The 24,548-nt window shown below is 40.6% G+C and overlaps 1 protein-coding gene across 4 annotated transcripts in view; it reads right to left on the bottom strand.

The window, feature by feature from the left end:
• The window catches only part of grid1b (glutamate receptor, ionotropic, delta 1b), a 441,163-nt gene that overhangs the window by 52,704 nt on the left and 363,911 nt on the right, over nt 1-24,548 (bottom strand). For all 4 annotated transcript variants that reach the window (XM_067488822.1, XM_067488819.1, XM_067488820.1 and 1 more), the window contains exons 5-7: nt 16,581-16,634; nt 4,491-4,664; nt 1,007-1,168 (exon numbers count right to left, since the gene is read on the bottom strand). In XM_067488822.1, coding sequence (XP_067344923.1) covers nt 1,007-1,168; nt 4,491-4,664; nt 16,581-16,634 — 390 coding nt within the window. The remainder of the gene's footprint in view (nt 1-1,006; nt 1,169-4,490; nt 4,665-16,580; nt 16,635-24,548) is intronic.

Below are 24,548 nucleotides of genomic sequence, written 5' to 3'. Positions count from 1 at the left end.
AATGTCTCAGGACTGGTTGAAATGCAGGTAGAGGAACTTGTACTGGGGCAAAGCTCTTGTAGTGGAAACAGCAATGGGAGGAAGCAAATTTTTGTTTGTTTTTTTCCCATGTTAATAGACTTTCATCTGTAATCTAAAACCGAGAAGACGCTGAAAGTTTTGCCAACATCACTAAAAAAGGTGCCGCTTCACTAAGTGCATCACATTGAGTCTGCTGCAGCCACTAACATATGCAGCACTGCTGTCTGCAAGGTTCTGCTCCACATTCACATGAAGAAAGATCACTAAGGAGCTCAGATGTGGTGGAAAAGTCAAACTCACGCTCTTAAACAAAACAGAGCTGCTCATGCTCTGTGGGACTCAGATCAGAGTGGCTGAAAAGCAACTTTCACCACTGTGACTTTGAGAATCAGAGCATACGTTACACGATTCTATCTGGAAGTTTTCTGTTTGACCAGCACCTCTTCAAGTTTGTTTTATACACAGAAGCTGTGCATACGTTGTATAGATCGAATCAGGCTTTAACGTCTCCTCCATGCACTCTCCTCTGTCTTTAAAACTAATTCTGTTTTAAACCGTATTGAATTGGACTAATAAATAAGCTGCGCTTCTGTGTTTAAATGTTACCGAAAAAAACAAGGAAAATTTAGGATGTTAACAAGCACATTCAAGCTGTTAATCAGTTCAACCGGCTAGAAAAAAAGACTTATCAGGGGACTTTAGCAGAGTGTGAATTAAAGGGGGGTGTTCTTTGATGCACTCTTATTAGAGCCTCAGTTCAAACCAAACATATTTAAAACAGTTTTTTTTTTTATGATATCAGAGATACAGAATTCAAATCAAGTACTTGTGGAAACATGAATGAGTCATAATTTGTAACAGTGCATCACATCCATGGAACAGCTGCAGAGCATTTGAGAGTTTGTAAACCTCTGCAATGAGTGATACGGCTTTCTCCTGACGGTGGATTTTTTTTGGGGGGCGGGGTCTGGTTTGCTCTCAGTACCTTCTGGATGGTCTCCAGCATGGACCAGCCTCCATTCCAGGGCTTGGTGGACTTCCTAATGCAGTTGAGGCTGGCCATACTGTGCCACTTCCTGTCCTCTAGCTTCCTGTAGAAGGCATTGGCCAGCATCAGCACACTGTCATAAAGGTAGAGGTTGGACACCTGGAGAGAGGGGTGGACAGACAGGAGAGTTAGAGTGAGAAAACGCCACAGAGAGCACAAAGACTATTTTTAGCCACTTGAGATGGTCTGAGGGGGCCTGGTGGATCAGTGGTAGAGCACTGGTTTGGGATGCAGAAGGCTATAGGTGTGAACCCTGTCCAGACTCACAGTTCATCCCTGACCATAAATAGACATTCATGAGAATGGAACAGACAGACGGACAAACTGAAAGAATAATAATTCTGCCCAATGTGGAGACATAAAAACAACGGTCAGTTTCAGTTAATATACGTGAGCAGGACGGTATGTTGCATCTCTTTCAGTAACATTTTAGCAGATGAACCTCAGCTCTGAGATTGAACAGAGTCCATCTAAATCCTGCTCAGAGCCTCCTGCAACAGACCCACACTGACATTAGGACACAAAACTAAATATTACAGTAAACCAGCAGTTTATATTTTTTTATATTTTATCACTCATTTTAATATTTAATATAAGTTTTCCAATTGGTGAAAAATAGAATTCAAATAAATGTCGTATTAAAAATGTCAGGGCAGCCAGAGGTTGTCACACTTACAGAAACAAATAATGTGAACCTGATAAATCACCAGGTTCCAGCTCCAAAATTGTTCCTCACCATGATAAAAAGGGATATGCCATAAGAAGATCTTGTGCTTATACAAAACTTAGCAAAAGGCTAAATAAATCTACATTTCAAGTATTAAATTATTGTAGTGAAGAGAGCAGGCTGCTCTGGGGCAGCAGTGGATGTCTCAGCCAGCTACAGGAACATCTCATCTCATCACCGGTGCTTTTTTACCTTGAAGTGAGGAACCACTCCTCTTAAATCTGGTTGGTTATTTTTCTCCAACCACTCAGCAGTGGATGATCAATTCCTCCCATCAGCACCAGTTATGCTGGGCTAACTTTTCTTGCACTTTGTTGGATTAACTTTTAGTTGGAGCTGCCAAGGAGGCATTGTTGCCTCACATGAGACACTACCACAGACACACTGACCACCTGTGCTGGTAACCTAATGACACCATGAACACCGATGCCGTCTCACAGGCTCTCACACTCACACACAGCTGGATGGGGTTGAGATGACGAGTCAGCAAGTAGCCAGCATGTGCACATGCAATCATTTCCTGTGTAACCATAGGCTGCAGAAGACAGAGGAAACACACTGTGACACACCAACACACACAAACACTGCTACTACTACCTTTGAGAGGACATGCATTCACTATTACCTAAAACTGATCCGTACCTTTATTCTGAGTCTTAACCCTCAAACTGCATAAAATGTTCTCACACTGATGGTTTGACTAACTAAAATTAGCCTGCACAGCCACAAAAAGACACACACACACATCAGAGCAGGGAGCAGAGACCAAATGCACGGTGACAAACGAGCACAGCTGACTGGCATGAAGTCCATACAACACACTGCCTAAGGCCATGACACGCACAGACACACACACACTCACACACTTGTCTTTGTAGAGCTGTGACGACACATGTTGACGTAATGCATTTTCTTCAGGCCTCAAATCAGTCATTTTATTTTTTTTTATTTCTTCAACTGGGATTTTTTAAAATCAATATAATATTTAATGCACATAAGCTAGCACGAATGTTCCATAATCATATATTTATATTTTTATTAAATATTATATCAAAGGTGCATGCAAAGTTGGTCAAAGGATTTATAGAAGACTTAACTTTAATTTCTGATGAAGAAACATTTGTATTAGATGAATGTGCACTAACTATTATTTTGACAGTTCAAACTCAGAGGATGCAAACCCAGCTGTACCTGCACATCACAAAAACGCCAACCTTAACATATGTTGATGGAAATATTAAAGCTAAGTGTGGTTACTGGTATCATTTGTGTGAGGTAGATTTCCAGTCCCTAGATGTGGATGTGCATTCGCCCAGTGCCTTTTCTCTTTCCTTAAGGAGGCAAAGCTGACAAATAAAAGTGATGCTATAAAGGCCGATGGAAACGTTAGTCGTGCCAGCTTCTTGCTGGAACTCACAAGTACAGGAGCCAAGCACCATTGTTGCATAGCTTCTCTCCTTTCCGTCACTGTAGCAAATGATAAATCAGCCCAGTAATTTTACAAAACTGCAGATCATGATTTATGTCTAATGCCGGTGTCCCTGCATTTACAGCAGCAAGGTGGAAAATAAACTTGTGTGGAACCCTAACCCCTAAGATGAAAGCAAACAACAGAACAGAAGTCCACAGGGTAAGATACCATCACCATAACATCAGGGAGCTTCTCTTGTTGTTCACGGAAAACTTTACACTCCTAGAAATCACAAGCTCTTCCCTTCCGAGCAGCAGTATTCCCTCTTGTTCACAGCTGCAGAAGCACTCTGTCCATGCTGACGAGCTGCTGACAGGGTGTGACATCTGAACCCCCCTGCTTCCTCCGCCAGGAAGGAAGCTGGTGGGACCGACTGACATCAAACATTCGATCCTCTTTTGCATAAATTATTGAGACAAATGTCCTCTTCTACTGGTCTCTGTGAAGGCTTCAGGTAAGGGCCATGAGGTTCAACAGAGGTCAGAGACAACAGAAAAAATGTACAGTAGATGAAGAGCAATGAAGATTCAGGAGTAAATAACAGAAACAACAGTGAAATGCTTTTGTCCTACTTGTTTGGACAGAGTTGATTGCAGGCTGTCAGAAGTCCAGCTGCTACCGCAGATTAAATTTGACCAGATATTTCTCATCAAACAAACAGGACAGTACGCTGGACGCCCTTCCTGCCACAACCCTCCCATTTTATCCAGGCTCGGAACCGGCACCAAGATGGCCCTCAATGGCTGGCTGTGACCGCTCCTTGTGGGGTGGGATTCGAACACTGTGGCCTTCTGCGTCCCAACCTGATATTCTACCCATTGCGCCACCAGGCCCCTAAGAACATCTACTACTAAAGGGAATTTAATAATTTTGGCAATACAAAATTCATATCATGGTAATTAGTAGTCGTGGACAGAAATATTTGTTCATTTTGAATCTGATGTCAGAAATAACCTCAAAGTTCAAAGAAGATTTTGTCTGGGGCAACAAAAGAGTAATGAATTTAATTGGAAGGAGGCATTAGTGTCATGACTGGCTATCAAAAGCATCTCAGAAACTTCTTCCATAGGTCACAGCAGGGATCAGCATTCTGATGACCCCTGCTGTGACCTATGAAGATGAAAAAAGTTTCTTAATTTAAGTTTGCAAATGATTTAGTGTAATATGACATTCTTCAGCTTTTATCAGTAACTCCCAGATCTAAAAAAGAGCCCCACTCCTACCTCCAGGTTCTGCAGGTACCCTTCCTGTGGGTCACACAGCAGCGAGGAGATGCGGTGGTTCTGTCTCATGCATCGGGTGCTGCTGTCCTTCCACATGGGGAAGATCTGCCGGATCACCGTCATGCGGCCCAGCGCACTGTGAGTCAGCTCCCAGATCTCCGTGTCGCTGATTTCCTGCAGTGATGAGGAGGAGGAACAAAGGGAAGAAGAAGTTAATGACCTCACTCAGTCTGTAGTTTGCTGGCGTGTTAAGTAGAAGACCGATTGGTTCCTCCAGAAGTCTGATCCTAATTTTCTGAGAGGCAGAAGCTGATTGGAGGAGGTTTCTCGAGTGCTGTGAAACTTAAGTGCGTATATGTGTGTAAATGAGTTGAAGTCGTTCACCCTGAACGACTTCAACTCAGCAGCTGATGAAGAAAATAATGTTTATTTCCTCTGCCACATTAATTAAGGGCAGTGATCAGACGGTTTTCACACACGGAAACAAACGACAGTGTCAAAGCCAAACAGAAGGGCTGATTCACTCAGGCCATTACAAAAAAAAAAAAAGCTTATTTTATTGATGCACATGTTTAATTGCTTTGACGTGGAAAAAAAGCCAATTAATTTCCTGTGAGGGGTAATTATAGATAGCCTCAATCTAACTATAAAAGCATTAAAGAAATTGGTGAATATTATTAGGTTAGTATGGTTTATAACACCAAACATAATTACAGTTCACAACTCAACAACCAAGAGTTTACCCGACCAGTGACTCAGTGCAGTTTGCTTTCTCTTAGAGAAGTGGAATTTCTGTTTCTGTCTGTGACTTTAATCCAGTGAGGTTTCACCCTCTCCCCCGGAACAACTATACTCTAACTTAGACATTACGGCTTTTCAATGAACTCGTTGCTCCTCCAATAAATATTAAGAGTAAAGTTTTTTCTTTCCATGGGAAAAAATTTAGTCTCGCTTTCTCTCCTCAGTGGGGAATTCATTTCCCCTTAAAAAGGGGGGAATGAATGAATTGTTTGTGTTTGTTGTGCAGGTGAAAACATGGATATGAGATGAAAGTTCAGAGTTTTGCATTGTATTCGATGGTATTTATACCTTGATGAATTGAAGTCGTTAAATCTACGACTGCATCACAGCTCTACGGATATTCAGTACAACAGCACGACCGCGAGCGTGACGTTACTTTTATACAACAGTCGTACAAATGCTATCACAATAAAAAGTGACAACACATTATTGTTTGTGTATTTAATCAGTTATTTTGCTCCACCAACACAAGTGGATCCAAACTCTATCTGTCTTGACTGTTGCTAAGCAACATAAATAATGAGCACACTGGCTTAACTACATGTTAAAGCAAAGTGTGGCCAGATATCTGGCTCTTTTGATGCAACCAGAGAAACAAAGTGTGTATTGAGAGTCGCTTTGGTGCTGTGTGTAAATCCAGCAAAATGACAACTTGATCTCACAGTTCACTGCTCATTCTTTTCCTGCTCTCAGTGGATGGAGTCCAATGCATTTTTTGCGAGCTTTCAGACCTGCAATATGAACAAGCTTTTTGTTTAGGCTAAAGATTTATGTCGCGCAGCAATAAAAAAAACAAACAAAAAAAAAACCGATAGGTCTCATAGACGGCATAGATGAAACCTTTTGTTTGACATGACACAAACTGTAAGTGAGCAAAAGTAGTGGAACATGTGACTGACGTGTTTTGTTGAGAGATTGATTGTTCTTCCTGCTCTTGGTTTTAACCTTAGGTTTTATCTATGAAGACTGTAGGAGTTTTTATTTACTAAAAAGAAAAAATTCAAATGAAAAGCAAAGATTTGTCCATGGGAGAATGAGAAGCCAATTAATCTGAGAGAAGTGGGACCATTAGTCAGAGGTGCTGCACAAAACCACTGGTGTGCTGAGCAACATACACAACATGTACAGAGGTGAGGATCCACAAAAGTTCTGGAACGTTTTATGCTGAGACCAAAGTGGATGAAAAGACCAAAGTGTGGACAAAGAATCTACAGCATACTAATGGATGCAAACACCAATTTAATTCTCTAATCCAGTCCAGTTTATGTCTGTGTTTATATTTAACCAGGTTTATACTCAGAGAAGACGTCTTTTGACTGTAAATAACCTCATATCTCACCTTTTTGTCTCCCCTTCATATGCCCTGAGCCTTTTGTCTTTCCTCTTTGGCTCCGACCTGCTGGATATCTACATCCATTACAGACTCCATCCTGTTACTACTAACATCTACCAGGGATAACAGGGAGCATTTTAAGCTTCTGTTGTCTGGCTTTTGTTTAAATCCTCTTTGTCTAATTATATTCACAACATCGACTCTCGGCTCGTTTTTTGGAAAAATGTCAGTCAGTCAGGTTAAAACTTTTAAAGTCCAAACAGCTTTGATTGCATGTCCTGAAGTTGCTGCCAAAAAAATAAACATCTGATAAACAATTATTTACTGTCTCTCGTGTTTAAAGTTTCGAGTATTCCAGGGTTAGTCCACCTCATTAAACCTTCCAGAGACATCATTGTGCTGTTGCGTGCAGGTGTTCAGGTTTGAATGCCAACAAACACTGAACTTCAAAAATGGAAGCAGAAATATGTGGATTTTATTATATTATTTTAAATAGCCAGAATTAAGTGGACAACCACATTTTCCACCCATGTCTGATTTTACAACCCTGTCACTTAAAAACTTCACACCTTTACAACTAAACTGTGTTTTTTTTAGGGAGCAAAATTACAACTGGACTATTTTTCTATGTTTACTATTAACATAATGAGACTATGTTGGCAATGATCATAAAAAAGATGCAAATACAAATGTAATAATGAAATGTTTCCAATTTTTCATTCCACCCAACATTTGTGTGTTGAAACGTGAAATTTCGTCTCCATGTCCATTATTGTCTAATAATAATGGACTTAATTTCCATATCACCGTTCACATACAAGTGACTCAAAGTGCTGTACATCAGTAACAACTAACAAACAGTGCTTATACTTAATAAAAACAGCTTATACTTATAAGACAAACAGTATGTATATTAAAAACTATAAAGAAGCTATACAATAAATTTGACAACATAAATAGGGTTTTACTAAAAAATATTGTAATATAATACTGTATAATATTTAGTCTTCTTTTGAACTATCCAAACCATGAAAAACAGATCCAGGTCAAAGAAATTTCATAGTTCACGACTGACCATAACAGTTCACTTACACTTTTTTCAAAGCATCATTATAATTATTGATTCAATTAAATTCAAGAAAATGGACTGAATCTGGATGCAGATGTTGGAGGTTTTGAAGCATTAAAGTATGCAATACACTGTGGCAAGATGACATTTTAAGATTATTTTCTAGGGTTTAATATATGAGCATGGGCTGTTGGTTTGAGACCAAGCTGCACAGTGGAGATTTAAACACAAGCAAAGCAACACAAACCATTTGGTGCTACTTGTTAACCACAGATTGGAGCCAGAAGAGGAGCTGTAATGGATGTGATATTAGGGAAATGGTAATGACCAGCATTCAGGCAGAGCTGGGCTTAAGAGCTGGGGGAGTGGGGGTGGTGAGCAGGGGATCATGGGAATCACAGGCAGAATCAGAAGAGGTTTGGAGGATGGTTATTTTGTGAGAAACCGCACTGAGCATAATGCAACTTCCAGAAACGTGTAAAGGTGACTGAAGATCCTTATTCACAAGCAATGAACAAGGGAGAGAAAACACACTCAAGGGTTTTTCATAAACCTGCTGTTAGATAGTAGACAGTATTCAAGTCCTCTAAAGTCTAAAAGCTTACAGTTCTGTGCCATTTTCACATATTTAGCGTAGTAGGATCAGCTAGACACAAAGTCCAGCTGGGGCCTGATGGGACTGTCATCAGATCTGCAGGTATTTAGTCAAAATGTTTTAGATCATCGAAGTTATTACAATTCATGAAAGAAACATAAACAAACAATTTAATGCCGTTTTGACTAAACTACCACCTCTGGGCTGCTGCTGCAAAGCCAACAGTCAGCAAGCATGTAGCATGCAAGTCAGGTGCTTGTGTGTGAGGAAGAGAAAGTAAAAAGGACCATGCACGTACTACCGGTAAAGAAAGTAAGTTTTTTTCATGTTGTCACACCCCTGTCTCACCACAGAGGGTCTGTAACTCTTTCAAATCGAGGACATCATGACACTAGACGCGAGACACGAGACGGGAGGAGGATGCTCACAAACTGTTGAACATCATGGAGAACAGCTCACATCCTCTCCACAAGCTGCTGTTCACCCAGCTGAGCAGCTTCAGCAAGAGGCTTCTTCAGCTCCACTGCGACAAAGAACAGTACAGGAGGTCATTTCTGCCAACAGCCATTAGTCTGTACAATGACTCTCTGCAGTGTCAGGACACAGATCTTCACCACTTCATCACGACATAACTACAACAAGTGAAACATACAGCCACTGTTTCTGCATATGCACATGAGTACAAACAGGCAGTAGCACCTTTGGGATAACCATGGCCAGGATGACTGCAGAAAGGCCAACGTGACCCTCTACACTTCAGAAACACGAAAAGATAAACCAGCTGCTGATAAACTCTGTTCATTTTAAGGTTATATCTTGTGGTCAAGCACATCATTATCTTAAATTCAGTGTTCATCAGCAAATCCGTGTAATAAAACTACCTGATCTCTGCAGTAAATGAAACAAACCAGTTCCAGCATCAGCATGATGATCCTTCTAACAGACTTGTACCTACTAGCTCCCCTGCTCTCATTACCTGCTTTCTAACAAGCCATTAGCCTTTGGTTTCTTTATGTGCAGTGATGGGAAAAGAAAGAAACACAGAGAATGGAGCAGGAAGTAAAGAAACACAGCTCACAGTAAGAAAGACTCTGATGGATTCAGCTGTCGATACAGGCCGACGGTTAAACATCTACACCTGGAGTAGCTCTAATGTGACCTGGGGTTGCTTTTTGTTCACTGCGCATCTGCTTTGCATTTCAAAGAGGCACTGGTGTCATTTACAGTTACAGTCCATTTTCACTCTGCCACATAAACTGCTTTCCAGTGGATGCCTCAGGTAACAAGGTTTTGTTTTACATGAACTCATTTTTAAAGATACAAACTGTCTAACAGAGATGCTAAACACAGACGTGTGGAACAGTTTGTATAGGTCTTTTTTTCTCAGGGGTCATTAACAGTGGAAAGATTTAGCACAGCCACAACTGCAAAACTCCTGATTTAAACAGCCACAGATTAGCAGCCAGCAACACACACTGAACTTTCACGGACTCTAAAAACAAAGCTCCGGATAAGAACAGAAGTCTTAGTGTTCATTGGTCATAAATTAAACACCAACACAAGGATACACAGTTTGATTTTAAGCTATTAAAACAACATGTCCTCCAATCTAACTGGTGCCCGTCATATATTACAATGGCACAAACATGGCGGCTAGTGTCACACATTCTTTTGTCCTGCACACTTATGTACTTTGTTTTAGGCTATGTTGGGAATTGACTTACAACCATTGCTGGCTTAATGTTACACAATGTAAATCATGTATGTAACATCCTTACAGAAAGTTGTGTTACACTGGAGTGGACTGGTCTCCAGTCTTCTGTGGGGACAGACAGTTACCATGTTCATTGATGGCCAAATGTACAGTTCTGTTGATTGTTTTCTTCTGCTGCTACAAACGACAGGACGACCAAAGCCTTAAAACCCAGATTGGGTTTTTAGTGCATGATATGTATTTTATAAAATATCATAATTAAAGAAAAGTGTTTGCGGTGTTTTTATATCATGGTTTTGTGTCTGAACGCTCTTATACTGTCATTTATCCAAATAAAAGCCACTGTCAGACGCAGTATAAACCTTGCAGGACCAACACTTTTTTTAACTGTCATCTCCATTTAACCACTGACACTAATGTCTAAAGCTTGTTGAGAGATAAAGATGCTGTACCTGCATCAGGACTAATTGGCCCCTCTCTCTTTTTCCATTTCATGTCTTTTACTTGACACTGTGCACATTTTCAGACAGCACATATTAAATTAATGGCTGAAGATGCTGTAAAAAAAAAAAAAAAAAAAAAAAAAAAAAAAACTGCATTTTTAAGAGTCTGAGCAGCTTCAGTGTGTTGATTGTTGACTGGTTATGTGGATTCACACTTGTTTCTTCTGTCAGACCTGGCAGCTGCCACCTCACAGACGTGGTTTAACCACTGGGCTTCACCGCCGCCCACTGACTGCCTCTGTCATCTTTCCCTCACCTCTTGCTTTTCAACCGTCTGGTTAATTACTATCCTCACATCTCTTCACCTCACTCTCCCTCTCTCATTACTGTAACACTCCTCTCCACACCTCTGATCAGTTTCCATTCTCTCCTCTTTTCTGCTCCCGCTAAAAGTCTCTCTCTCTCTCTCTTTGGGTCTGTTTAAACTGGTGTTAGTGGTGTCGTCTGGCTGTGGCTATTAGCGCTGCGAGCAGACAGAGGGTGAAAAGGACGCTCTCCTTCTGTTGACAACATGTCCAACTTTTTACTGCACCACCACCCACAGCTACATACACTGGGTCTGCAGCCATCTGAACAGAGCTACACAGCAACCACAGGGACAGAAAAGGTTCTGCTTTGCGATTTAGGCCTTTTATTGTGACACAGAGCCATTTTGGGGACCAGCAACAATCCAAACTACCATAAAACACAAACCAAAGCTCCAGTGGCTCAATAAAATCTAGAAAAACAAATTACTCTTCCTTACATACAAAGCCATTAACGGTCACGCTTCATTGTATCTTAGACCTCATAGTACCGTATTATCCCAACAGACCACTTCTGTCTACTTATGGTTCTCAGAGTTTCTAAAAGTCGAATGGGAGGCAGAGCCTTTAGCTAACAAGCTTGGACCATATAGAACCAGCTTCAAATTCAAAATTAGGAAGGTAGACACCTGCACAGTTAGAGCTGCTCAGTGACTCTCTGATGCTTCACCTCACCCCATCGTAATGCTTTAACAGGAGTTTAAACTCTTCAGCATCACCTAGTGCTGATCTTGGGGCGGGGGGGGGGGGGGGGTGTGTTCCTCTCTAATTTATATAGTGTCGACATGTCATGTAATGTGCCTTGAGATGCATTTGTTGTGAATTGGCCCTGTCTGAATAAAGGTGAATGGGAATTGAAAAAGCCACAAAATAAGAAAGAACAAACTGAAGAGTAACATTATAAAAATTGTGTGGTTTCTCATCTCTGGAAGACTGGTGGGTTGTCAGTCAGTCTGATCATTGGACTGCTACCTTCCCTGATAAAGGTGTGACCAAAGCAACAGTCATCACATTTCAAATACAGTCATGGAGCAAATGTTTCTGTTGGAAATTGAGGCACGGAGCATCTCATTTTGAAGTTGTGTTGAATGCAATACAATATGGCCACAACCGATAAACTTTGATAGAACAAATTAAGTAAAAAAACACTGGGTGCTTGTTTCCCTTTAATCGATCACATCCTTTTAGCCAGTTAATGTCAGGTATTTTTAAAAATGAAACTGCAGACGTGTATCGAACACAGCTTCAGTTCAGTCAGACGACCTTCCTGAGGCTTTTGGTGTTCATACAATTGAAACACAGCGCATTTGCTGGATACAGCTATAAACCCTGCTAGTTTTCAGGCCTTTAATTGTAGCGCTGGTGGTTTTTAGTGTGTAGCATCGAGAAAATCCAGACATACCTTACATATATAAGAGAACTAAAGCAATGACATGTGCATGTAACCACTACCAGGAGTTAACGTGTTGCAAAATGTTTTTTTTTGTGAATAAATGCTGGATGATAGGAGGAGGGAGGACTGACAGAAGACACGGAAAAGGGAAGAGAAGGAGATGGAAATCAGCTTGTCTCCCGCCTCTGTCTGTTGACAGGACACCTGACATCTCGCTGCACCGAGATCCAGGACCAGAAACTACCTCTGTTACCTGTCTGAGCTCAGTGACACACTACACACAGACGTAGTTAAACCCCCAGAGGAGTGAGGGAGGACAGTGGGAAGACAGGGAAGCAGGGGGAAAGAGATGGGTAACGAAATAAGGATGAGGGAGGTTGACAGGCTGTCTGATTCACCTGCGGTACCACACTGGATTTCACCAGGCGTTTGTTCCCTGCTAAAAACTTTGTCACGATTTTTTGTGCATTGTTAATTTTCCCGTCTTCTAAGGTCACTGAACATACAGCTGTCGCCATCTTTGAGATGGTCAACTGCAGGATTTGGTTTGAACCTCTAACAGCCTCATAGTGCTCAGGTTGGGTTAGTTGCTTGGCATTAGGGCTGCAGGTTTGACAGCTATTATGACAGTTTAAAAATAGCAAAAAATGCCAGTTATATTTTCCATGTTTGCAACTAAAACATGAGAATTATTATGTTTCGATGCAACATGACATTTAGGTGTATGAAGCACTACAGCACAGCGAGGTTTCGGGGTGGTTAGCGCCGACACCTCATAGCTAGAAGGTCCCTGGTTTGAATCCACCTGCTGGCTGTGTCCTCTCTGTGTGGAGTTTGCATGTTCTGACCGTGCTTGTGTGGGTTTCCTTCAGTTTCATCCCACAGCCTAAAGACATGCATGTTAGGTTAATTGGTTGTCTGTCTGTGTATGTCTCTGTGTGATGGCCATCTGTATGGGCAGAGCTTCAATCGATCAGTTCAAAAGCCTGGAGTCCAGACATTTCACCAATAGAAAATATCTGGCGCATAATGTGTCAAAAAATCTGGCAACACAGGCCCAGCAGCACAAGAATGGGAAAACATCCCTCTAATAAAACTCCAGCAACTGGCATCGTCAGTCCCGGACATTTAGACAGTTGTTACAAGAAGAGAGGATGCTACACAATTATACTGTTCCAACTTTTTGAGATGCGTTGCGACCGTCGAATTCAAAATGAGCCAATATTTTCCATGAAATGGTAAAATGTCTCAGTTTCAACATTTGATATGTTGTTTATACTCTATTGTGAATAAAATATGGGTTGATTAGATTTGGAAGTCTTTGCATTCAGTTTTTATTTGTTTTACACTTCATCTCAACTTTTTCTGAATTGGGGTTGTAAATAATTCTGTGTGAACTGTAGTTGAATTTGTATCTATGAAGCCAAACTTTGAGCTGGGCAATAAAATCCATCTTGATAATTACAGCAATAAAAATTCCTCGTGTAACAACAGTACACTGATGAGTTAATCTTGATGGATCTGCATCTGGGTCACTACTGCTGCACAATCATCCAGTTAGACCACAGTTAATGGTGTTGAGCTGATGGTTGATGGAGCTGATGGTTCCCAGAGTTAGAGGTCTTCAAAAATTAGCATTTCGACTTTAACAATAGGTGTAAATGATAATATATTTTGTACTTTAATCTTGCAGAAATGGCCTGAGGAAACTTTCTTGGAAAAGCTGTAGCCTTGAGTTCAGCAATTCAGTGTTCAGCCTGTAAACACTGCCTCAAACATTTGTATTTTTCTTGGCGTTAAAAGCAGATGTGTAATTCAGTTTCACAATTTATGATTAGAATTCATGATCATTAGTGATGTTTGAACTTTGTTGGCACCAAAAATAAAACATTTTCGACAGAAATACGTTTAATGAGAGGTTGGTTATCACATAAAAGGAATTAGTTCCCTTATAGAAAAACGCTTGTGTTTTTGTTGTGTAAATCTGTCGGAAATAGTTGTAGCAGAAAAATTCAAGAGATTGAAAAAGGATCTGACCAATAACTGTTAGTATTGCAGACATAGTTAAATACATTCCCAGGAGTAAAACAATCCAATTGGCATCTCCCTGACACCTGAAATGGCAGACACATGGGCTATTAAAGGAAGTTAGCCTGAGGTAAAACATACACATGCTTCAATTGGGATTTATTAACAGCTAAAATCATCCAATAATGTGTCTGCGGCATCAAACTATTTAAAGTTCGAAGCCAATAAATTTACCTTTCCAAGCATGGACATGTGTAAATATAAAAAAAGCATGTGAGTGAACAGACCGGTTATTATAATCAGAGCCAATCAGTTCCATGAGAAAGAAGCCATTTCAGCATCTATGTTAATCTTTGTACTAGAACAATCAAAGAGAATATGTGAAACAATTATCTAGGTCATATAATGGCAACACTGGTGGTTTTGTTTTGGTACTGTAATGCATCTTATTGGCCATAATCAATGCTTAGATCTTCACTAATGTAAATGTGGTACAACTATGAATGAAACTGCAGTATTAGTATTACAGTGATTCCATGGATGTGCTGATCTGGGAAGGATTTCAAATTCTAAACAATGTCAACATTAGAAACTGAGCATAAAACCTTTCCTGATAACAGAAACTCATTTAGTGAGTTCCAGAAGCTACGCCGTGCTCGCATTTCACATCTGAATTGGAACCAGCACAAATGCATATTTATCAAAAGAAACATATTTGATCATAAACAGCATTTAATGCGCTGAAGAGCCCAAACAGACACCGGCGAACGAGCGACTCTGGGGATTCTGAACACGGTTTCATTCTTGTGGTTAATTAAAAGGCAGAGTATAATTAGTTAAATGATGACTTTGAAACAAAGCAGAGAATTTCAAGTGGATTAGGAGACTGGTACAAAGCTGGGAGGTACAAAGAACAGGGAGGGGGGGGAAAAACTGAAAAAATCTGGCACTGAATGCGAGCTGTGAGGTTTTTGTATTCAGCCTTCAGCAGATGACAGTTCCCCCCCCGTCTCCCCCCGAATTATGCTGTTAACACTCCTGTCAGCTCAGTTAATTGCCTTAGAAGATGTGTGGATATTGATACTGGGAGCAGAGCGACAAATTAAAAAACAACGATAATTTAAAACAAAACAACAAAAAACAGCCCTGCAATCACTTGGCAGGAGCAGAGAAGTCAGCAGAAATCGGCTCCGGAGATCTTTTGCCATTTAACACAATCCCTGCTGTCTTTGAGGTGCTGCCATTTCCCCCCCGTCACACACACTCCATTACATAGAAAGTTGCCAGTGGATTTTCAACCGAGGGCTGGGTGGGGGTTAGCGGTGGGAACCCAGCCTGAAATGTTCCGTTTAGGATTACATCACTGCAGTAGGATCCCTATAGCAAGAAATCCGCTTCAGAGAGATATCACCACAATACCAAATGCTTAGAAACTGCAAGCTCCACAGCTCAGATCTCTAATTTCATCATTTCACTGGCTAAATTTCATTTACATAAAGGTAAATTCACTGGCAAAAAAAGAAGCTCCAAAAGCACATTTTGTCAATTTACTACTCAAAAATACAAAGGCTATAAAAACTGTTTAAATTATTTGGCCACCAGCACTGTTTTAAATCACTGCAATTAGGACAAAATAACATTGATCAAACAATCTGTCAGGTTTTCCTTTGCTAACAAGGTTGGATTGTAATGGAATGTAATACTTCTACTATTAGATACATGGTGGAAATGAGTAGTTAAAAGTAGCTGCAGCTAAAACCTGTTAATATAAGAGAAACTGCTGAAATAGCGGAAGGTCCTTCACACATGCATGAACTACACCAATCAAAGTGTGAATACACAGCTGAACTGTGGCTCATTGGATTAATGACTGTAAACTGCAAAAAGCTGCAGCAGGCTCATAACAGGTGCCACAGATTTAAGTTGGCTGAACATAAACATTTTAATATCCACCCACCTACATACCCCCACAACTAAGTTACGGACTTTCTGCTCAGCAGCCCCCCACCTGTGGAACTCCCCTTCTGAACATCTGAAGGCCCCACAAACTGTAGCTGCTTTTAAAAAGGACCTTTAAATAACTCCTGTTTTATGCTCCTTTGTCTTGTAGCACTTTGAGATTTGTTTTTAAATGAAAGGGCCATTATTAATTAAATTTATTTTTATTAATTACTACAGTATATATGGTTAAAATAGGTAAAACATTAAAAAAAAGTCATTGTTTGTATGTTGGAACATAAGGTCAGACTAACAGCAGCCATAGTGACAAACATGGGCAGTAAAATTAAAATAATGTTCACTCATTCGAACATTACAGTTTTGTGTCACGTGTTGCGTTTCATGTCTCACCTCATTCACAAACACCCAGTGGCTGTCTTTGGAGGCCAGGTTTGTTTCCACTGCCTGCAGACACACACAAAGAGACACGGAAAGAGACAAGGTTAATAACAAGGACTGTTTAGAGGTAATTTAATCACCCACTGCGTGCGGCATTTCATCCCGCTTCGAGTTCAGCATCGAGCTCTTCCTGCAAAGGCTTTGTCTGTCTTTGTTCTCACTCATGTCGACTTTGTGTCTTCGCCGTGTGCTGGTTTGAAAAGTTCACCTCACCGCAAACGACTAAGCCTCATGACGGGTTGTCCTGCCAAAATGCTGGAGCAACAAAAGCTTTTCAGGGAGAGCAGAGCGAGTAGCTTGCACTTATCAAAGCGCCCGGAGCTCGTCTGGGCCTTTGCCACCGTGTGATAATCCTAATAACATGCGGCATCCTGCAGATGATGGCCAAGCACGCAGCTGATAGCACACAGCAGAGAAGAGCTCAGAAGTGGATCGGTTCTGCAGGTCACCCTGCACAGACCTGGCAACTTTTAGTAGAGATTTTATGTTTTTGTATATAGGGCGAAGAAAGAATCAAGTCACCATGTGGTAGATGAAACACCTAGTGATAGACATCAGCCACCACTGAAAACTTGGGAATTCTAATTACAAAAATCCACATGTTGTGGCTTCACTTAACATTTAGAAGCAGAAGTCACTGAAGGCTTGTGAAGAGTTTCTAAATCCAGAACGAGGCAGTGGTGTAGCAGCAATATTTGTTATGTTTATGTTGTCATCATGAATCCAGTCCAGTCTTTGTTCCATACAAATCCTCAAACAGCAAAACACAGGGTTCATTTCCATTGAAGCACTTTCAAGGTCACATTTCAAGCTTCTCCACCACTTTACAGCTGTGGAAAATTAGGTATTTGTACAAATATAAAAGTGCTGAAAATGGTCATCAGTTTTAAAATCATATTTAAAATATGGCATTATGCTCTAAACAACCAACATAATTTCTTAAAAGAGGAAATTAACACACACAATCACTGGATAAATTATTTTCAAGAAATGAATTACTGAAAAATGTAACAAATAAGAACATTTATCTTTGTATTGTGCAAATCAAATCAAACCTTTGACAAACAATACAGCATTAATAACAGAAACTAGTGTCAAGTAAAGCAAAAAGACGCATTATACATGGATTAGGCATAAAATTATGACCACCTGTATAATCTAATGAAGTCTGATACAGTGGCTCTGCCATGAATTCTACGTTTAGCAGCAAATGTCATAAAGGTGATGCTTTTACTGGCTGATTATTATTGAGGTCACAGTTGGTGGTGGAGTCAAAATTAAGACATGGTAGTAATGTTGTAATGGCCAAGCTGTTTAAAATTAATGCTCAATCATTTAGCCGGCGAATTCGCCAGCTAGCGGTTAGCGTGAACACAGTTACACGCACATGTTAACGTTCGTCTAACGTTACTCCACCGTTCATGTGAGCTGAAAGCGCAGACTCTCCTATTGTGAAGAGCCGTAGGTCTTTTCTGCAGAGGGCTTTTTGTCCTACACGAGTTAATATTGGCGTGGGACACGGTAACTTTGGCTTTAGTGAGCATTAAACCTGGTCTTTTGTCTATTCTGTTTAATCTGTCTAATTTTGGTGGAGTTGGATGATGTAAATACAGCCACATACACACCATCCGCTCAGCCACATTCAGAGGCGCAAGCGAGACCCAGGTGGAAGAGTTTTAAATTAAAGTGAACACCGCCATTTATTATGGAAGACATACAGCTACTGTTTCAAGCATTTGAGGACTTCCACCACCTGTACGAACGCTGAAAACACAGACATTTACTTTGGTAACAGTGCTGAATGCTTCTTAGATGTTTCACACATCCTTCAACATTCATACACTCGTGTATGAATGTGTGTGCACCCACACAGTTATGTGTCAACATATGCTCCAAGTTAAAGGCCATGTGGGTGTTGTTTTGCCTCCTAGCTCCGTCTGAAGAAGCACTCGCAGCTTAAATTAACAATACAACTTGTCATTATCTAATGATCAAACCTGGCAAATGTCACGTTTAAATGAACGTAGAGCACACATTTAAAGCTGGATTACCCAACGGACCTTTGGGCGCAGGCCGAACTCTACTCTTCTACCATCTGCTGCGCTCCGCTACATTCCACACAGCCCCCTCATGCTTTTGTCATGATCAAATCACAATGAAGAAAAAGAAGAAGCAGCAGCAAATCCTAGTTACCAAGCAGAAACTTCCTGATTGGGCAGAAGAGAGAGTCTTGCTTAAAAAAGTTTCTAAGCCAATATCTTTAGAACACTGGCACTGCCGATCTCTCCACAACAAGTTGAACACAAAGTTAGTTCGTTCTAAAAAAAGGCACATAGGCCAGAAAATGACAAATGGTTTGAAAAATCACAAATAGGAGACACAAAATGAAAATAAATGGCTAAACATAAATAAATATCGGACAAACAAGATGTAAATTGACCCACAGAGGAAGAAAAATCCACATGACTAAAAACTAGCACGACTAGCCTGATTTGTAGTCATTTGATGCCGTGCAGCTGCTGCAGTTTCAGGGCCCTGCTACCCCGCAGGCAGGATCACTATCATGACTTCAGACTCCGATATTAATGGCAACACCTGTGATCTCTTTGTTACGACAAGTCTGAACGATTTGCTCTCGTCAGAGGAAGGTGACCGACTGAACATAATGTGCACACGCTTAACGCTGCCATGAAATGTCTGTACACAAATATCAGTTTGTGTCACATCATGCTTCCTGCCAGATGTTTTCTAACAGGTTCACTGTCCACACCAGCACATACTGATACACACATCCAACGCTACGCAGTTTATTATTTAGCAAAAAACTCAATGGGACACAACCACTTCCTCTAATGAAAATACAGATCTTTTTGTCAGGGAGTTTAAAGATTAAGATAAGATCATTTTTGATAGTGTGTGAGTGTGTGTGTGTGTGCAGATGTCAGTTATCAGGTTAACCAACAGTAAAGGTCACAGCGCTGCTCTCATAACACACTTCACACGACATCTTCCTACTTGGAGATATTACACCTGTCACCATAACCTTTACTGGGGCCAGATGGACTGTAGGTATTATCTCTCATTCACACACACAAAGCTGCAGGCAGGCCTCTATTAGTTCTTTCCATCCCCTCGTGTGCTGTTTGTTTCACATGCTGGTGTTTTTTAACTCTCGGATTTCCTGTTCTAAAACGCAGTCTCACTCCCGCTTCGCAGTTGGCTTTATTTTCTGCTACTGTGGGCGCAGAAAATTGTTAAAATTACGCGTCCAGCCTTGAGGTCAAAGAACAAACACATTGGAGCTTTTAATGATCTATGCGGGTGAGAAGGGGGACGGAGCTGGAGACAGAAACAAGATGGAGCAAAGGCTCCTACGAAGTAGGACTTAATATGTATGAGTGTGCACAGTATAGGAACTGGCAGAAACTACAGGCCTCTTTGTTCTCATTAAGCCCAACACATATAAAAGGCCATATTTGAAATAGAAACATGTCAGAATTGCTGTATGATGACTGAAGGTTTATACTCACAAACACTTTGAAACAAATGTAAAACAATGTATAAAGATTAATAAGACAGAATCCTGAACAAAAGCGAGATTTGTTGAAAGCCTGGTCATTTCTCTGAACATGTGACTGTCTTTGCACATGGACACCAGTCAAACGTACTGAATCAAACAAATGAGAATTTTTTTGTGCCTAAACCAAACAAAGTACTATGTCTGCACAGCTGTAATCCAGTGTTTGCGCATGGAAAGTGAAGGTAGGTATAGAATTTCTGTTCCACTAGTCACCATTTTGGTTCTATTGTAAGAAACAGCAGGTGCCATTTTGGTGCACAATTTTAACACATGCTTTTGTACGACATTTGCATTTAGTCATTTAGCAGACGCTTTAATCCAAAGCGACTTACAAGTGAGGTACAAGGCAGCAAAAATCTAAGTTCAAGGAGAAAACATCAAAGCAAAGTCCTATCAGAAAAGTGTTCACAGTTCACGAGATGCAAGTGCAAGAGCAGAAAGGATTGAGTGATTGAGTACGAGTGGACAGGGACATACTGTATGACGTATATGAGCATTTAGGATGGAGGATATGTTAAAATATGGGTATCGTAGGATACAGTTTTCTAAATTGAAGATCAAACAGAGCAGCGTCCCCTTCAGGGCAGAAAAGCAGGCTGAATTTTGTGGACGTGTCCTGAAAGGTGGAGCAACGGATCAGCACTGACACTTGGCTGATCTGCTGCAGTCTGGCTGCTCAGTCCATCGCTTCCCTCTCATTTTGTCATCTGACGAGGTCACAACATGACCGCGACCCTTCATGCTGCAGCAGTCCACCCAGGGGGGACAAGAGTAAGGATGACGCGGACGAAGGCTGAGTCACTTGAATGACAGTTGCACAAATGTGCGAGAAGCTCGGCGCGAGTGAGAGGAAAGAGCCAGATGACACCGAGGAAATCATGCAGACGTCAGGCCTGAGGAGCAGGGGTATGACTGTAAGCACAGCGTCCCCTCGACTTTAGACACTTAGCCTCTTCGCTCTACAACACGACAGGGCTGGGGTCAGGCCTTTGATCACTTCATCTGGAATTACGATGAGAGAGGACAGAGATGCTTGGTGACGTGGGCGACATCGTCAGTATTTTATCAGCTGAAAACACCGACTGACATCCAAAAGAAGCTGCTTGCAGCTGATCAGCTGATCACTATTCACAAGCTCTGATGTCTGGAGGCGGGTGATGCTGGGTTTTCTAGATTATTTCCTCACATTTTCCAAAAATAGCTGGTATTTAGTGCTTTGATATTTCTTTGCTAAATACTATACTATATCCATTTTAGGTTTGTTATGATTTTGTACTCCCTTACATCATAGATCCACTTGCTAATCCGTCCATACTAATTTCATGGATGATTATGCTGCATATTTACCTGTAGTTTTAAGCAGCTTTGGGACTTTTATAACTTCGTGTTCTAAGCTCAGCATATAACAGATATATATTTTATGCTCACAAGAATATTCTTACTAAGATGAATGAGTAAAATAAAAGGAGACGTTATGATTTTTGAATTGTTCTACATTTTCAATACTAAGGAATTCCAGTGGATATTAACGTCTAGTTTTCAGTACATGTATAGCAAAATTAGGTGCCTTTCATGGTGCAAGTAATGAATATAAATAAAAAGATAAATAAAAAGATAAAAATAAATAAAGATTTAAGAACACATTCCAACATTTACTTCCTCCCAAGTTGCACATATCCCTTATTGTGCTTCATTCTCTGCTATTTCACTGAACTTATCCCTCATAGCACTGCACCACATTACATGTTTCTAATTAGGGTTTTCATTTACCCACTTACATATTCACATGTATTTTTAATTTAGATATAGCAATTATATACAAAACTATAGATCTCTTCACTTAGCAAGTTGCATGGACCTTATCAAACAGCAATGTTCAGGTTATTTTGCTGAAAATGTCAAAGAATTCGGGAAAATAGTTGCAGGATCCAGAATCAACAACGAAGCAACCATGACATTATTCAACTTTTTGTTAAATCAATAACAGGAGCAGCACATTAATCTCATTTTTATAGCATGTGTGAATGAAAACAGTGAGTACTTTTATAGAACATCTGAATTTAAAACATTCGCTCTTGTAAGTACATCTCCGAACACACATGCAGCAATTCTGTTATTGACCAAAGCAGCTGGCAGACCACGGAATAAGCCCTGCAGGTGAAGTCTTTGAACAGGTGCACTGAGATCCAGTCAAAACCAGTTACTTGGGGGAAAAAAAGAAAAAAGAAAACAAAACAAAAAAAAAACAAAAAACAAAACACAGAACGGATCAAAATTATTGCATCAACACAGCCTGAAGCCTGTTCTGCACCAACAGCCATTGCAACACTCTCCTCTGGATCTGAAATCTCTCTTTTCAAATCTGTGTTCACTCTGCTTTCTTAAAACTCAGCCGTCAAATTTAACACGCTCCAAATAAAAGTTTAACATTTTCACCGGAGTCCTTCATACACTGTTGACCCGTCTCAACTTTCCTTTAAACGGCACAAACATGCTGTATTTATCTACAGCTTTGACACCTGACACTAATGTGTTATTATCAAAAACAAGTTTCTTTTGCGTTATAAATGGCACCGTGACTCTGTAACGTTGTCAGGCTAATTAAATAAACTGATCATCATTAGGAATAAAAAAAAGCTCTTTTTCCGAGTCTTCATATGCTGCTACATCAACACTGATTACAGCGTTTAAAGACCTTGGCTTAAAATGTTTTCAACAAACAGTCAAATTAAAGTATCATCATGAAAATCCACATTCTGCACAGCTCACAGATAAACAAACAGATACATCTGAGATGCAAATCTCTTCCACACAAGCTGTGTTGCTGTACATCCAACTGATAGTGAAAAGAAAAAAAGTTATTTTTGTTTTGCCTGCGAGGCAAAATGCTTCCAATAAGTTATATATTCACAACAACACAAAGTGCAGCGGTGTCTGAATCTCCTCGGCAGCCGTTTCAAAGGTTTGGTAAATTCAACCAGCAGCACATCAGCTCTATATGGTGCTGATGAGGTATCGACCGAGCCAAGAAGCCAAGATACATGAAAGTTGCGAGACAGACTCAAGCTTCGCTCTGCTAAATATTGAGTGATGAGCTTCTCCAAGGTAAAGACATGGTCATGTTTTTTTGTGTTCACTTGCCTAGTTTCTATTTCTACATGTACACAAAGAGCTGCTTCAGGAGAAATGTAGTACTACACAACATGAGCAGCCTATCGATATACTGCACATTCTCCCTCTGCGAAAATTTCTGGGTCTAAACATCACGTCCTTCTCCTCATGTCAATGAGTTTTGTGCTCTGTTCGAATGACTCTGAATCTAAAATGCCGCATTAGTTGTCATTTAACCAGTTTCCCTGTGATGAGAAAAATAATTGGCTACAGCTGTTGGGATGATTTCTTATATAAATGAAGCAAAGAAAAAACACAACAGGAATTTGGTTACAATAAAGCTAATGCAAATAAACATGAGCGGCACAATACTCTTCAGCGATAGCAGTAGCTAAGCTTAATTGTCTTTTTCAACAGATTTGGACGGTATTATAAGACACCTAACAAGCAGACAGAGCTCTGTTGTTGCCCTACAACTATTAAAAAACAGCAGAGGGCTGTAGTTTCTTTTTTTACTCAGCCGAACATCCACCACTGTGTTTTAAGGTTTCCCTCCCCATTTGCAAAGTGTTGGGAGATGGTTTGACACTTTATTGGTTTTCCTATTTTGATGGGAGTTACTCATAATAATATAAAATGAGGAATAACACCAGCGGTTTGTTTTAGAGAGCATGCAGCCCCCAAGACTCGTTGGCATTGAGATCAATCCTGAATATTGGCAGCTTCAACATCAACGTGTCAACCTGCAAAGTTTGAAATGGTCTAAGTATTATGAAGCAAAATCCAACACTTATGTAACAGGGTAAAACTTTTGCCCAGTGAAAGATGCGTGTTTAGTAACACGTTAAGAACGTGTAGCCGTGATTCCTCGTGCTCTAACATGCAGAACTAAATAACTCAAGTGTTTGTGTTGCTGGAGCCAGCAGCAGAGCCCAGGGGATGCTAGTGGTCCAGTACATGGAGATCAGGGAGTTGGTTTATATTACGCTCTGCTGCATTCACGTCTCTTTCTCCCTCTCGCTCTCTGTGGGTTTAATAGTCCTGACAGCAGGCATTAACAGGCATGGGAGCAGGACGCTACACCAGGGACAGGCTGCTTTTAACACCATGTTAATGGAACAGAGGACTGAACAGTGGAACTGTTAGGACTCTAGGACTACAGATCAGACAAAATCCCTTGCACTGTCAAGTTGTCCCCTACTACTCTTTGACTCAAAAGGTTCAGTTTT

The sequence above is a fragment of the Channa argus genome, chromosome 20 (assembly GCF_033026475.1).
Source record: "Channa argus isolate prfri chromosome 20, Channa argus male v1.0, whole genome shotgun sequence".
Taxonomy (NCBI): Eukaryota; Metazoa; Chordata; class Actinopteri; order Anabantiformes; family Channidae; genus Channa; species Channa argus.
This window is presented reverse-complemented; position numbering and strand designations above follow the sequence as displayed.